This window comes from Elephas maximus, chromosome 22 (assembly GCF_024166365.1).
Source record: "Elephas maximus indicus isolate mEleMax1 chromosome 22, mEleMax1 primary haplotype, whole genome shotgun sequence".
Lineage (NCBI taxonomy): Eukaryota > Metazoa > Chordata > Mammalia > Proboscidea > Elephantidae > Elephas > Elephas maximus.
Window position 1 is genome coordinate 48,327,708 of NC_064840.1, and position 14,936 is coordinate 48,342,643.

Genomic DNA, 14,936 nt, shown 5'->3' on the forward strand with positions numbered 1-14,936 from the left:
CCACAGCCAGGCTTCTATCTGCGCAGGGAACGGCAATGTGCCTGGCTACGAGGGAGGCAGCGGCAAACCTAGGGTGCTTTTCCTCTTTTTTTTTTTTTACCATTAGATCATGTTCTGGTGCTTTCTCTGCAATGACCTGGGACTTGCTCAGGTTCCAGTCTTTTCTCTTGAACTTGCTGATCCGGTTCTCGCTGTCCTCTCTGAGGGGTATATCTTCAACTCTGGCACCTGACGAGGCCCTGCGCTCGAAAAGGGGCTCCAGAATTGACCTAGCAGCCAAGTATAAGGACAAAAAGCATAAAACACTGATTACCTCACAGTCAAAATTCACTCTGGAAGAAGCAGCAGTTATGAGTCCTCAATCTAAATCTTTTAATTTAATTTTTGTTATTGTGCTTTAGGGGAAAGTTTACAGCTCAATTAAGTTTCTTATTAAAAAATTTATACACATAGTGTTTTGTGACATTGGTTGCAGTCCCCCACAATGTGACAGCATCCTCCCCTTTCCACCCCAGGTTCCTCATGTCCATTCATCCTGGTTCTGTCCCTTCCTACCTTCTCATCCTGCTTTTCGACAGGAGCTGCTGTTTGGTCTCGTATGTCTAATTGAACTAAGAAGCATGTTCCTCACGTGTGTTATTTTTTGTTTTATAGCCCTGTCTAATCTTTGTCTGAAGGGTAGGCTTCAGGAATGGTTTCAGTTCTGGGTTAAAAGACCGTCCGGGGGCCATAGTTTCGGGGGTTCCTCCAGTCTCTGTCAGACCATTAAGTCTGGTCTTTTTATAGTAATTTGAATTCTGTTCTACATTTATCTCCTGCTCTGGGACTTTCTGTTGTGTTCCCTGTTTGTTTTTTTTTTTTTTTTTTCCCTGTCAGGGTGCTCATTGGTGGTAGCTGGGCACCATCTAATTCTTCACGTTTCAGGTTGGTGGAGTCTTTGGTTCATTTGGTCCTTTAGCCCTTTGGGCTAGTATTTTCCTTGCGTTTTTGGTTTTATTCCTGTGACTTCTCTCTCAGGTTCCAGACCTGAATTTCCAACTGCCAAGTGAATATCTCAAGATATAAATGTACACAGATGAGACCACCAGAGAACTGGAATAAAATATTAGTGAATATTTATCTCATCCTAGAGAAGAGAAGATCTTATTAAAGTTAAAAGCAAAGACAGAATCCCTAAAGTAAAAGATTAACTAGCAGCTTTATGTAGTGGATAAGGGCAAGTGCTCTAGAGTCAGAGAGCCTGTGTTCAAATCCTACGTACACTTACTTGTTGGGTGACCTTGGGCAGATAACCTTCTATGCCTGTTTCCTTATCCGTAAAATGAGGATAACAGTACCTACTTCCTAAGCTTGTTACAAAATGCTTGGAACATGTATGTCTGCTAATTACAATGACCAGACTTTCAAGCATCATAGTATGTGAAATATCAGATGATGACAGAGTCGGTAAGTGAGGAGCAGAATCAGTATGATTTTTAAAAACTGTCAAAGGATATAAACAGGCATCTCGTGAAAAAAGAGGGCCTTTCCCCCCGCAAAAAAGAGAGTTAGCCTTACTAGTTATTAGCCTTGGTGGCACAGTTGTTAAAGTGTTCAACTGCTAACTTAAAGGTTGGTGGTTCGATTCCACCAGCTGCTCCTTGGAAACCCTATGGGGCAGTTCTACTCTGTCCCATAGGGTCGCTATGAGTAGGAATTGACTCAACAGCAACAGGTTTGGTTATTTTTTATTTATTTTTTTGTTTGTTATTAAGTACATAAAAATTAAAATAAGAAATTTGGGGGGGAATAATTGTGTAAAGACATTTTTAAATTTTAAGGAAAATTTACACATAAAAGTGAAAACAAAACAAAAAACATAACCACGGTCCCATCATCATTCCTAAAAACTAAATCATAATCCCTTAATTTCACCAAATATCCAGTCAAGGCTCAAATTTCCCTGATTCTCTTGTAACTTTTTTTATATGTGGTTTGTTTGAATCAGGATCTAAACAACATTCACTCACTTTATTTGGTGGGTATGTTTCTTAAGTCATTTAGGACTTTTAATCTCTAATTTTCCTTCCCACAGCCCAGGCGGCTTCTCAACCGTGACTTTTCACATCACCCATTGGGACACGCTGCAGGCAACCTAGAGGGGACAGTCTTCATTACTGGATGTTATTTACTTCCAGAATATAGAAACTGTGCTCCAGCCATGTTCTGGTCACCGGGCAAATGCTAGTCCACACAACCACACCCAGGGCTCAACCTGGTGAAAGAACATCACCTCTGAGCTCTCTTGTGTGACCAGGAGGGCCCTGCCACTTGGGAGATCAACAGACTGTCCCTGTTTACCAGTCTGCACTGGGAGTTGGGGGGAAAATGTTGGTTGGGGAGAGGACAGATATTTGTGTGTTCAATGGTGGGTTTCTTTGCCTCATATTTTTGAGACAGGCTTAGACAGCTCTGCTAAGGGGTGAGTGTCATTTAAAGATTCTGCCATTTTAATTTTCTCATATTTTGGAGAAAAACATTCTTGTAATCTTCTCTAAAGACACAGGATAAGAAAGCTCCAGGGCAGTCTGGTTAAGGAACCATCAGAGTCACGGTGGGAGTCCCCGGGTGGTGTAAACAGTGAAGTTCTTAGCTGCTAACCAAAGGCTGTAAGTTCAAGTCCACCCAGGGGTGCCTTGGAAGAAAGGCCTGGTGATCTACTTCTGAAAAATTAGCCATTGAAAATTCTATCGAGCACAGTTGTACTCTGACACACACACACAGGGTCGCTTTCAGTCAGAGCTGACTCAACAGTGGCTGGTTTAACTGGAGTCAGAATGGAAAATGCTTCTAAGCTGCAGTTTCTTTCCTTTTGTTTTTTAATTTCAAATCATTCTCTCCTTTCCTGGATTATCTTTTATTGGTTTTTAAAAAATGCATGTCTGAATTTTCAATTTTTTGATATTTTCCAACTATTAGTACTTAATATTTAAGGGGATTCCACTCACTATTATTAAATCTGTACAAATTTTTTAAAAAATCATAGAACTAAATTCCAAAAGACCCTAATTATTCTTAAAATTAACTAAATAAAACAAAACGAATCTGCTTTTTTTCTCATAATGACTACTTCCATGGTTTTTCTGGAATATCACCTTTTTGTTTTTCCATAAACTTTTGTTTTCGGACCCCTATTTCGCTGGCACTCTAAGCATGTACTTGTTTAGCCTGCTCTGTCATCTATCCTGGTTCCTTTAACACAATGCACTGTGTTTCACAAGGGAATTTCCTCTTTCTGTGCCACAGCCTCTCACTTGCCAAAGTAGATGGATACGATTTACTTCCTACCAACACAGAACGGGGAGCTTATAGACTGCACCCAACAATCGCCGTGAGAGTATTAAATACTGTGACATAACATGGGTAACAGGAGAATCAGGGTCATTTGGTGTGAGCCAGTTTGAAACCCTGAACAACTTCAACCTTTTCTACGTTTTCCTAATGTTGCTTATTGGTCCAGTTATGAGGATATTTGTTTTCTTTAAGTTGAGGTGTAATCCCTACTGAAGGCTGTGGTCTTTGATCTTCATCAGTAAGTGCTTCAGGTCCTCTTCACTTTCAGCAAGCAAGGATGAGTCTTCCACCAATCCTGATGCCCCGTTCTTCTTCATGTAGCCCAGCTTCTCGGATTATTTGCTCAGCATACAGATGGAATAGGTATGGTGAAAGGGTACAACTCTGATGCACAACTTTCCTGATGCTAAACCACCCAGTATCCCCTTGTTCTCTCCCAGCAACTGCCTCTTGATCTGTGTACAGATTCCTCAAGAGCGCAGTTAAGTGTTCTGGCATTCCCATTCTTCGTAATGTTATCTATAATTTGTTATGATCCACTCAGTCAAATGCCTTTGCATGGTCAATAAAACACAGGTAAACAACTTTCTGGTATTCTCTGCTTTCAGCCAGGATCCATTTGACATCAGCAATAATATCCCTCGTTCCACGTCCTCTTCTGAACCCAGCCTGAATTTCTGGCAGTTCCCTGTCGATATACTGCTGCAGCCGCTTTTGAATGATCTTCAGCAAAATTTTGATTGTGTGTAAAATTAATGATACTGTTGGATAATTTCTGTATTTGGTTGGATCACCGTTCTTGGGAACAGGCATAAATATGGATCTCTTCCAGCTGGCTGGCCAGGTAGCTGTCTTCCAAACTTCTTGGCATTGACAAGCAAGCACTCCTAGCGCTGCATCCACTTGTTGAAACATTTCAATTGATATTCCATCAATTCCTGCAGTCTTTGTTTTTCACCAATGCCTTCGGTGCAGCTTGGACTTCTTCCTTTAGTACCATTGGTTCCTGATCATTTGTTACCTCTTGAAATGGCTGAATGTCGACCAGTTCTTTTTGGTATAATGACTGTATTTCTTCCATCTTCTTTTGATGCTTCCTGTGTTGTTTAATGTTTTCCCCATAGAATCCTTCACTATTGCAACTCGAGGGTTGAATTTTTTCTTCAGTTCCTTCAGCTTCGGAAATGCCGAGGGTGTTCTTCCCTTTTGGTTTTCTATCTCCAGCTCTTTGCACATGTCATTATAATGTTTTACTTTGTCTTCTCGAGCTGCCCTTCAAAATCTTCTGTTCGGTTCTTTTACTTCATCATTTCTTCCTTTTGCTTTAGCTGCTTGACATTCAACAGTAAGTTTCAGAGTCTCTTCTGACATCCATTTTGGTCTTTTCTTTCTTTCCTGTCTTTTTAATGATCTCTTGCTTTCTTCATGTATGATATCCGTGATGTCATTCCACAACTCATCTGGTCTTTGGTCATTAGTGTTCAACGCGTCAAATTTGTTCTTGAGATGGTCTCTAAATTCAGGTAGGATATGCTCAAGGTCGTTCTTTGGCTCTCGTGGATTTTTTCTAATTTTCTTCAGTTTCAACTTAAACTTGCATATGAGCAATTTCACAGTCGGTCCTGGCCTTGTTTTGACTGATGATATTGAGCTTTTCCATCATCTCTTTCTACAGATGTAGTCAATTTGATTCTTGTGTACTGCATCTGGTGAGGTCCATGTGTATAGCTGTCATTTATGTCGGTAAAAAAAGGTATTTGCAATGAAGAAGTCGTTGGTCTTGCAAAATTCTATCATGTGATCTCTGGTATCCTCGTTTCTACCACCAAGGCCATATTTTCCAACTACTATCCTTCTTCTTTGTTTCCAACTTTCCCATTCCAATCATCACTAATTATCAGCGCATCCTGATTGCATGTTCAATCAGTGAGACTTCAGAAGCTGGTAAAAATCTTTAATTTCTTCATCTTTGGCCTTAGTGGTTGGTGTGTAAATTTGAGTAACTGTCATATTAACTGGTCTGTAGGCGTAGGGATATTATCCTTTCACTGACAGTGTTGTACTCCAGGTCACGAAGGAGCTAGGAGCCCGGAAGAGGTGCCCACTGGCTCGGTGTTGCCTGCGTATACGCTGAAACCGTGGCCACAGTGGCCGGTCCTGTGCGGCAGCTCAACACAGAGCCCCTGTCTACAGAAGGGAGCAGAGGGCGTGGGGACACTCAGTCCAGCTTCCCCTCGAGCACGGGGATCATGCCTGCAGCCTCATTAATGCACAAAATGGTAGGATAGTAGGATTTTTACTACCGTTGTAAATGTGAAATGTTGGATAACGAGATAGTTGGTAAGTGAGGAGTAGGTATATACTTTTTCATTATTACATAACTAAACTAACAATTTAGTGAACAGTTTGGTTATATAATACAATATCTCTGAGTGATAGTTATAAGGATTTTTTCTTTTAAAAGTACCTATTACTTTAAAATTTTCTACATAAATACATATTAACTTCAAATTAGTAAAATATTATTCAAAAATAGTATCTTTAGACATAGAAAAGGACACTTAATGTTCACTCCTTTAAAATAGCTTCAATTTGAGTGTATGGAAATGCACTGTATGTCTTGGCACAACATCAAAACGATTCTCTAAAATTAGTCCATAAATTGAATCTCATTCTAATAAAACAGCAATAGGATTCTTTGGGGCTGGGAGGAGTCTATGATATGGCACTAAACACGTTACTCCAAAACTTCACATGGAAAAACAATTGGGAAAATTAGCTATACAAATTTTGGAAAGGACAGCTAGAAGTAAAAAAAAAAAAAAATTTAAATCTACAGTACTTAAACCTGCATGATGCTGGTACCTGAATAGACAGGTAGAGTAACAGAAAAGAATGCCCACAAAAAGACTAAAATACATATAAAAAAAAAAAAATTTTTTTTTTTTTTTTAAATACATATAGGGATTTGATATTCGGTAGCTTGCTCACTAAATGTTATACGCAGAACTGCATATCCATCTGGGGAAAAAAATGAAGTTGGCTCCATACTTCAGGCCTTATATTACAGTAAATTCTAATAAATCACAATTAATTGCGAATAGTAAAACCCTAGGAGAAGAAAAAAAAACTTATTTTGTAATCTTCGAGTGGGGAAGGACTTTAATTATGACTCAAAATCCTGAAATCAACAAATAGATCGATTTGTTTGACTGCACACACACACAAAAAAAATCAGCATAGCTAAATACAAAAATTAAAAGCAAAGCCAAAGACAGATAAGAAGGTGGAAGAAAATATTTCAACCCATATCACAGGCAAACAGCCAACAATCCAGTAAAACAATGGACAAAAAGTATCTGACCACAGTTCACAGAAAATAAAATATAAATATAGCTCCTCAACAAATAAAAAGATGCTTAACTTCACATAAAATAAGAGAATGAAAAAATAAACAAAACTTTTTCACCTAACAGATTGGCAAAAATGGAAAAGACTGATAATATAATTTCGTGGCAAGGGTGTGGGTACTCCAGCACTCTCATGTTGCTCAGGTACTATTATATGCTACTGGTGGGGAAGTAAATTGTATAATCATCTCTATGGAAGTCAGCTTGGGAATAATTTTCAAAATTGCAAATATGTATCTCTGATAAAGCTACTTCACTTCTGGGATTTTTCTCATACTGATATACTTGTATATGTACAAAATGACTTATGTTTAAGGTTATTCATTGCAGCAGTGCTGGCACAGCAAAAGATTAAAACCACTAAACGTCTGTCAGTAGGCACTGGTGGAATACATTATGGGACAGACATACAATGGGAGGCTCTGCAGCAGAAAGGAAAGAGGAGACGCTTTATGTTCTGATGTGGAGTGATTTTCAAGATACAGTAAGTGAAAACAGCAGGATAAAGACAGCATTGTATGTTAGCATTTGTTTAAAAAAATGTGGATGAGAATATATATATAGGTATTGCTTGAGTATGTACAAAGAGTTGCTGGAAGGGTACCAAGAACCTGGATGCTAATACCAGTTGCCTTTGGGGATTAGTACTAGAGATTGGGAGTAAGGGATTGAAGGGAGATCTTTCGTAATATATCTTTTTGTACCTTTGGAATTTTATATCATGAGATTACATCTTTTCATAAAATAAATAAAAATCATAAAAAAATATTTTTAAAAACTGAAAGGATAAAAAAATTAGCAATGACTACAAATGAACATGAGAAAAATAAAACAGTATGTGACAGGGTGGTAGAAATAGGGATAAATTTTTCCTTTTTCAATTTTAGTACCTGTTGTTATCACTATATTAATAATGTAATTCCTCATGAGGAAGACAATGACAGTGACCATGTTTCACTTCGGTGACCAAGGCAAACATTAGTAAGGCACTATCCCACCCCTCCTGGGGATCAACGATCAAACCCTTACGCTTCAGATCCGGGTCTGGAAGGTGCATTATCAGATGAGTTTGAAGAGTTGGAAACCACAGAGGAAGTCACTGAGGTGATGGACAATCTCCGCAGAGTGGACGACATGATGTAGGGCAGCACAACAGACCCTGTGCGGCTTTGCTTCCTCTCAGTCAAGTTGGGAGGCTGAAAACACATGACCTCTCCTGGTTAGCTGGGCTGGAACTCAGCCAACATGAACTAGCACAGCTGCCCTGTTTATGGTTAGTGCTCGTTAGGCTTGCCTGGCACCCCACTCTCACTGGCTGGTGCCCGTACTGTATCAGTTGTTAAATATGTCAAATATCACCTCTTAGTTATAGATGCAACTTAGGTTATGAGACCTGGGTTTAATTACTAACCAGTGCACCTCAAACACAGCTGCTACCTGTCTGTCAGTGGAGGCCTGCATGTTGCTATGCTGCTGAACAGGTGTCAGTGGAGCTTCCAGACTAAGGCATACTAGAAAGAAAGGCCTGGTGATCTACTTCTGGAAATCAGCAAACGAAAATCCTATAGATCAAACAGTCCAATCCTGATGTGCATGGGCTGCCATGAGTTGAGGGCTGACTTGACAGCAGCTAACAAGAACAACCCTGTATCTAAGACTAGAGAAAAATACGTAACTTTCTGCCAGACACACGAGAAAGGAAAAACTAATATGTACACTACCTGCCAATAAAATAGCAAAACTCTCTGTTTGCTTCTCCAGTTTGGCTTCTTTCAGCCTTTTTAAAAAGGAAATATTGGCCTAAGAGAGGAATTTCGGAGTCAAACTGTAGACTTGAAGCTTAATTTGGTGAATCTTAGGAAGAGAAGGAACACAAATCTTCTCTAACAAGACGTGTCCCCAGGAGGATTACCCCATATACTACCACATCAAATTCATGAGCTAATACTGGGCTGGTTCTAATAACAATTATGCTCATTAGTTCAAAGGCACAGTCTTTGCCACCTAGGAATTTGCACAGTAAAGGCAGATGTTCCTACAAAAAAACTCTTAACTAGCGGCAGCTTAGGAGGCAAATTATTAAGAAGGCATGACTAAAAAAACTGAACGACCAGAATGGAAACAATAAGAATGTTCACGCACTGTGAAGAATGTAACCAATGTCACAGAAAAACTTGTGTAGAAGTTGTTGAATGGGAACATATACTGCTGTGTAAACCTTCACTTAAAAACACAAATACTATTTTTAAAAAAAAAGCATGACTGAACACTCTGATGTCTGAAAGAAATTATCAGAAAGATACTCTGGAAAAAATTGTTGTGGAGATAGATGTATGTGAATAAAGGAGAGGGGAAAACAAAAGAAAATTTGGAGCCTTGATTTGAGGAAAGAAAAACTGAAAATCAGGGTTGAAGAATAAGACAGCTGGAAGGGCAGAGCCATGGCACTACAGACAGAAGCACCATGCCGTCCCTCCACAGCAAAGACCCGAAAAACTAAGTAAAACAGAGACATGTGTCAATCCTGGAATGTTAAGCATCAAATGAAGAGATAAAGAGCTCGAACAAGCACAGAATGGAATAAGAAACTGACAGAGAACACAGAATGAGGAGAGATACAGAACAGAGGTCCCTTATCATCTAATGCAGCATGGATTCGCCATCTTGGACTCCTGTCAGAGATTAACAGACAGAAGTGTGGGAAAGCAGCTTCATGGAGCTCGCAGCAGTAGACAGAGCACCCGGTAACCAGTGATACACACTTTCCTATCCCTGACTCTTTGTCCCCCGATTGGCCTCCACCACTTCCCAGCAGGCTGCAGTCACTTGGCCAAGAGATGCCAGCTCCACGCTGCTTGGATTTGCCCTGCCCACACTGGCCAGCTCCTTCAATGCCATTTCTTTGTTGCTGGCATTGCTTTTTTTGGCTTCTTCCCTGTTTCTCACCTCCTCCCCCTCCTTTCCCTCAAACACCTAGCTCCATGTGCCATCTTTGCTTCTTCCTGACAGGCTGTGAAGTGCCACTTGGCTGGGGAACCATGTCCCTGGTCCATGCCACCACGCTGGTGGGATCTCTGGGGCTTTTTTTTTTGTCCGTTTTCCTGATTCCTACAGGCATTTCTTTCTTTTTTTTTAATTAATTTACTTTTATTTATTATCATTTTTTTTCTTATTTAACTTTTTGATTATCTTCATTTCTCAGTTTCTCATCTCTCTCTACTTTCCTTCTTTTCCTGTCTCCTGAATACCTGGCACTGTGTGCCATCTTTGTCCCTCCTAGACAGGCTGTGCCCCAAGGCCTGGGAGCCACTTCCCTGTCGCTGGTGGGATGCCATGGAGAATTTCTTTTTTCTTTCTTTTCCCTTTTTGTTTTTTTTCATTTCTCAGTTTCTCATCTCTCTCTACTTTCCTTCTTTTCCTGTCTCCTGAATACTTGGTACTGTGTGCCATCTCCACCCCTTTTAGATGGGCTGTGCCCTGAGCCTGGGAGCCCTTTCCCCAGTCACCAGTGGGATCCCTGAGGGCATGTCTTTCTTTCTTTATTGTTTTCTCTATTTTTGTTTTTCTTTATTTCTCAGTTTCTTGTCTCTCCACTCCAATGGTAGGCTCCCTCAGCACTTTTCTTTTCTTTTCTCCTTTCGGCTCCTGTTTCTCTCCTCTCTCTTTTCTTTCCCATACCCAACATAGGCCCACACATCACAAACTTCCCCATCCCTCCTGCCTATCTGCACCACACGCTGAACATCACACCCTTGAGGAGCACGGGCACGGTCTACCAGAAGCTGACCTGCACTGAACCCTGTCCCGCCTGTTGGTCCCAGTACATGCCACAAACAAGCCATCCCAGCCCCTCCCCTTCATTGGGACCTGCCCTGCTGCATTATAGCTGAGCGACTGGCCCTGTCCATGGACAAGGGGGTAAAAAGTACCAAGATCACAGACAAGCAAAGAACAAAGAACACACAACCTGCCTACTAAGACATATTCAAATAAAACAAAAATGCAGGATGAAACAAACAAATCTACAATCAATTAATGAAGAAAATAACTACCAAATGTCCCAAAGACAGCAGACAATATCAAAACGTATAAAAACAATGGGACAGGATGGTTCTAGTAGGTGTTCAAAATAAAATACCAGATAACTTTCTGGTAGAAGAAAAGGCCCTGGAACTACCTGGTAGGGAATTCAAATCTCGAATATTCCAAGCTATCCAAGAGTTGAGGCAAAAAAACACAAAAATGAGGAAAAAACGGACAAAATCATGGAAAAGGCAGGCAAAATCATGAAAAAGACAGGCAAAACAATGGAAGGATTCAGGAAAATAATACAGGAACAAAATGTCAAAATAAATTCACAACTACAAATCATACAAAAACAACAATTAGAAATTCAAAAGATAAACAACAAGACTTTCGGAAATGGATAGTGTCATAGAAGGCCTGAGGAGCAGGTTTAAACAGCAGAAGAAAGGCTCAGGGAAACTGAAGATGAATCCTTGGATACCATTTTGTTTGAGGAAAAACTCAGAAAAAAGAATAATAATAATAATAATAAAAAAACACTGAGAATGATGTGGGACGCAATGAAAAGCAAAAATTTGTGAGTGATTAGAGTTCTAGAACAGGGCAAGAAAACAGAAAACACAGAGAGGGTCACTGAAGAACTGCTGACAGAAAACTTCCCTAATGTCATGAAAGGTGAAAAGGTGACCATCCAAGAATCCAAGAAGCTCAACAAGCTCCATATAAGATAGACCCCAAAAGAAAATCACCAAGGGATATCATAATCATACCTGCTAAAACCCAAGACAAAGAAAGAATCCAGAGAGTAGCTTGAGAAAAAACGAAAAGTCACATACAGAGGGGAAACGATAAAACTAAGCTCTGATTACTTGGCAGAAACCATGCAGGCAAGAAGGCAATGGGATAACATATATAAAACCTTGAGAGAAAAAAACTGCCAACCAAGAACAATATACCCTGCAAATCTCTTATTCAAATGGGATGGTGAAATTAGGGCATTTCCAGATAAACACAAATTAGGGAATATGTAAACACCAAACCAAACTTATAAAAATTATTAAAGGAGGTCCTTCAGTTTGAGAACAAACAACAGCAGCCTGAATCTAGGATGCAAGATAACAACAGCCAGATGCCAAACTAGGAAATGAACTCTCAAGGACTATTCAAAACTAAAAGGTTTACAACAGGGAACCAGAGAGGTTAATCTGTAAATGACAACCAGTTAGAACAATAAAAGAGGGGAAAAAAGGTGTAGGTATAGAACTTTGTAATGCAAAGGAATGCAAACCTGGGAAGATAAGGGTAAATTTCAAGGTAAAAGTAAAGAAAGTCATCAAAATAAAGAAGAAAAACATAAGGTCTCAGTAAACACAAAAATCTACAAAAACAAAAGAAATGAAAAAAAATGTACACACACACAAAAAAAGGAATTCAGCACAAAAGAGTAAAAGGAACAAAGAAAACATCAGCACCACACACACACAAAAAAAAAACCACTACAAAATGACAGCAATAAACTCACATCAATAATTACACTGAACGTAAATGGCTTCAATGCACCCATAAAGAGGCAGAGAGTGACAGGGTGGATAAAAAAATAGGATCCATCAATACGCTGTCTACAAGAGACACATATTAGAAACAAAGATGTGAATTTATTAAAAATCAAAGAATGGAAAAAGATACATCAAGCAAACAGCTACCAAAAAAGAGGAGGAGTGGCAAAACTAATCTTAGATTAAACAGACTTTAAAACAAAATTCACAATAAAAGACAAACAAGGGCATTATATAATAATTAAAGGGACAACCCATCATGAAGACATAACCATAATAAATATCTACATACCCAATGACAGGGCTCCAGAATACATAAAACTAACTAAAGGCACTGAAAAGAGGAACTGACAGTTAGACCATAATAGTAGCAGACTTCAACACACCACTCTTGGCAAAGGACAGAACATCTAAAAAGAAACTCAACACAGATACAGGAGATCTAAAGACCACAATCAGACAACTTGAACTCATACAGAACACCCACCCAACAGCTGCAAAGTACACATTCTTTTCTAATGTACATGGAACGCTCTCCAGAGTAGACCACATCTTAGGCCACAAAGCAACCCTCAACAAAATCCAAAACACTGAGATAATACAAAGTATTTTCTCTCATCACAACACCATCAAAGTAGAAATTAACAACAGGAAGAGCAAGGAAAAAGAATTACATGGAAACTGAGTAACAGTTTCCATAAAAACCACTGAATAACAGAAAACAATGGAATCAAAAATTCTTAGAATCAAACGAGAATGAAAACACATCATACCCAAACCTATGGGACACAGCAAAGGGAGTGCTCCGAGATCAATTTACAGCAATAGATGCACACATCAAAAAAGAATGGACAAAATCAAAACATTAGCTATACAACTCAAACAAAAGAAGCCCACAGCCACCAGAAGAAAGGAAATAACAAAGATCAGGGCAGAAATAAATGAAGCAGAGAATAGAGAAACAACAGAAAGAATCAACAAAACCAAAAGTTGGCTCTTTGAAAGGATCAACAAAATTGACAAACCACTACCCAAATTGACAAAAGAAAAACAAGAGAGGACACAAATAACCCAAATAAGAAAGGAAACTGGGGGACATTACAACAGACCCAACTTAAATAAAAAGGATCATAACAGAGTACTATTAAAAAAAACTATACACCAACAAATTTGAAGAACTACAGGAAACGGACAAATTTCTAGAAACACACTACCTACCCAAACTAACACAAAATGATGTTGAAAATCTGAACAGACCCCTAACAAGAGGAGATTGAAAAGGTCGTAAAAACAACTCCCAACAACAAAAAAAATCTGGCCCAGATGGCTTCACTGGAGAATTCTACCAAACATTCAGAGAAGAGCTTACACCAATTACTACTCAAACTATCTCAGAACACAGAAAAGGAAGGGATACTTCCAAATTCATTCTATGAAGCCAGCATAACCCTGATACCAAAACCAGGCAAAAACACCTTAAAAAAAAAAAAAAAATTACAGACCAATATCTCTCATGAATACAGATCCAAAAATTCTCAACAAAATTCTAGCCAATAGAATTCAGCATCATATCAAAAAAATAATACACCACAACCAAGTAGGATTCATACCACGTATGCAAGGATGGTTCAACATTAAAAAAAAAAAAAATTTTTTTCAACATTAGAAAACCAATAAACACAATCTACCACATACATGGAAAGAATCATATGATCATCTCAATCAATGCAGAAAAGGCATTTGACAGAGTTGAACACCCATTCCTGATAAAAACTCTCAATAAAATAAGTATAGAACGGAAATTCCTCAAAGGTAATAAAGGACATCTATACAAAACTAGCTCTTTGCACATGTCATTATACTTTACTTTGTCTTCTCGAGATGCTCTTTGAAATCTTCAGTTCTTTTACTTCTTCCTTTTGCTTTAGCTGCTTGACGTTTGAGAGCAAGTTTCAGAGTCTCCTCTGACATCTATCTTTGTCTTTTCTTCCTTTCCTGTCTTTTCAGTGACCTCTTGCTTTCTTCATGTATGATCTCCTTGATGTCATTCCACAACTCGTCTGGCCTTCGGTCACTAGTGTTCAACGCGTCAAATCTATTCTTCAGATCGTCTCTAAATTCAGGTGGGATATACTCAAGGTCGTATTTTGGCTCTCGTGGACTTGCTCTGATTTTCTTCAGTTTCAGCTGGAACGTGCATATGAGCAATTGATGGTCTGTTCCATAGTTGGGCCCTGGCCTTATTCTGACTGATGATATTGAGCTTTTCCATTGTCTTTTTCCACAGATGTAGTCAATTTGATTTCTGTGTGTTCTATCTGGTGAGGTCCATGCGTACCATTTATGCTGATTAAAGAAAGTATTTGCTATGAAGAAGTCGTTGGTCTTGCAAAATTCTGTCATTCAATCTCCGGCATAGTTTCTATCACCAAGGTCATATTTTCCAACTACTGATCCTTTTTCTTTGTTTCCAACTTTCGTATTCCATTTGCCAGTAATTATCAATAGATCTTGATTCCATGTTCGATCAATTTCAGACTGCAGCAGCTGATAAAAATCTTCTATTTCTTCATCTTTGGCCCTAGCGGTTGGTGCGTAAATTTGAATAATA

The 14,936-nt window shown here is 39.0% G+C and overlaps 1 protein-coding gene across 3 annotated transcripts in view; it reads right to left on the reverse strand.

Moving 5' to 3' along the window:
- Positions 1-14,936, reverse strand: part of DOCK5 (dedicator of cytokinesis 5) — a 274,051-nt gene that overhangs the window by 46,649 nt on the left and 212,466 nt on the right. For all 3 annotated transcript variants that reach the window (XR_007515000.1, XM_049866956.1, XM_049866957.1), the window contains 2 exons: positions 7,773-7,939; positions 101-269 (listed from right to left, as the gene is read on the reverse strand). Coding sequence is in view for 2 of the 3 variants with exons in the window: in XM_049866956.1 (XP_049722913.1) it covers positions 101-269; positions 7,773-7,939 (336 nt within the window). In the remaining variant the exon portion in view is untranslated. The remainder of the gene's footprint in view (positions 1-100; positions 270-7,772; positions 7,940-14,936) is intronic.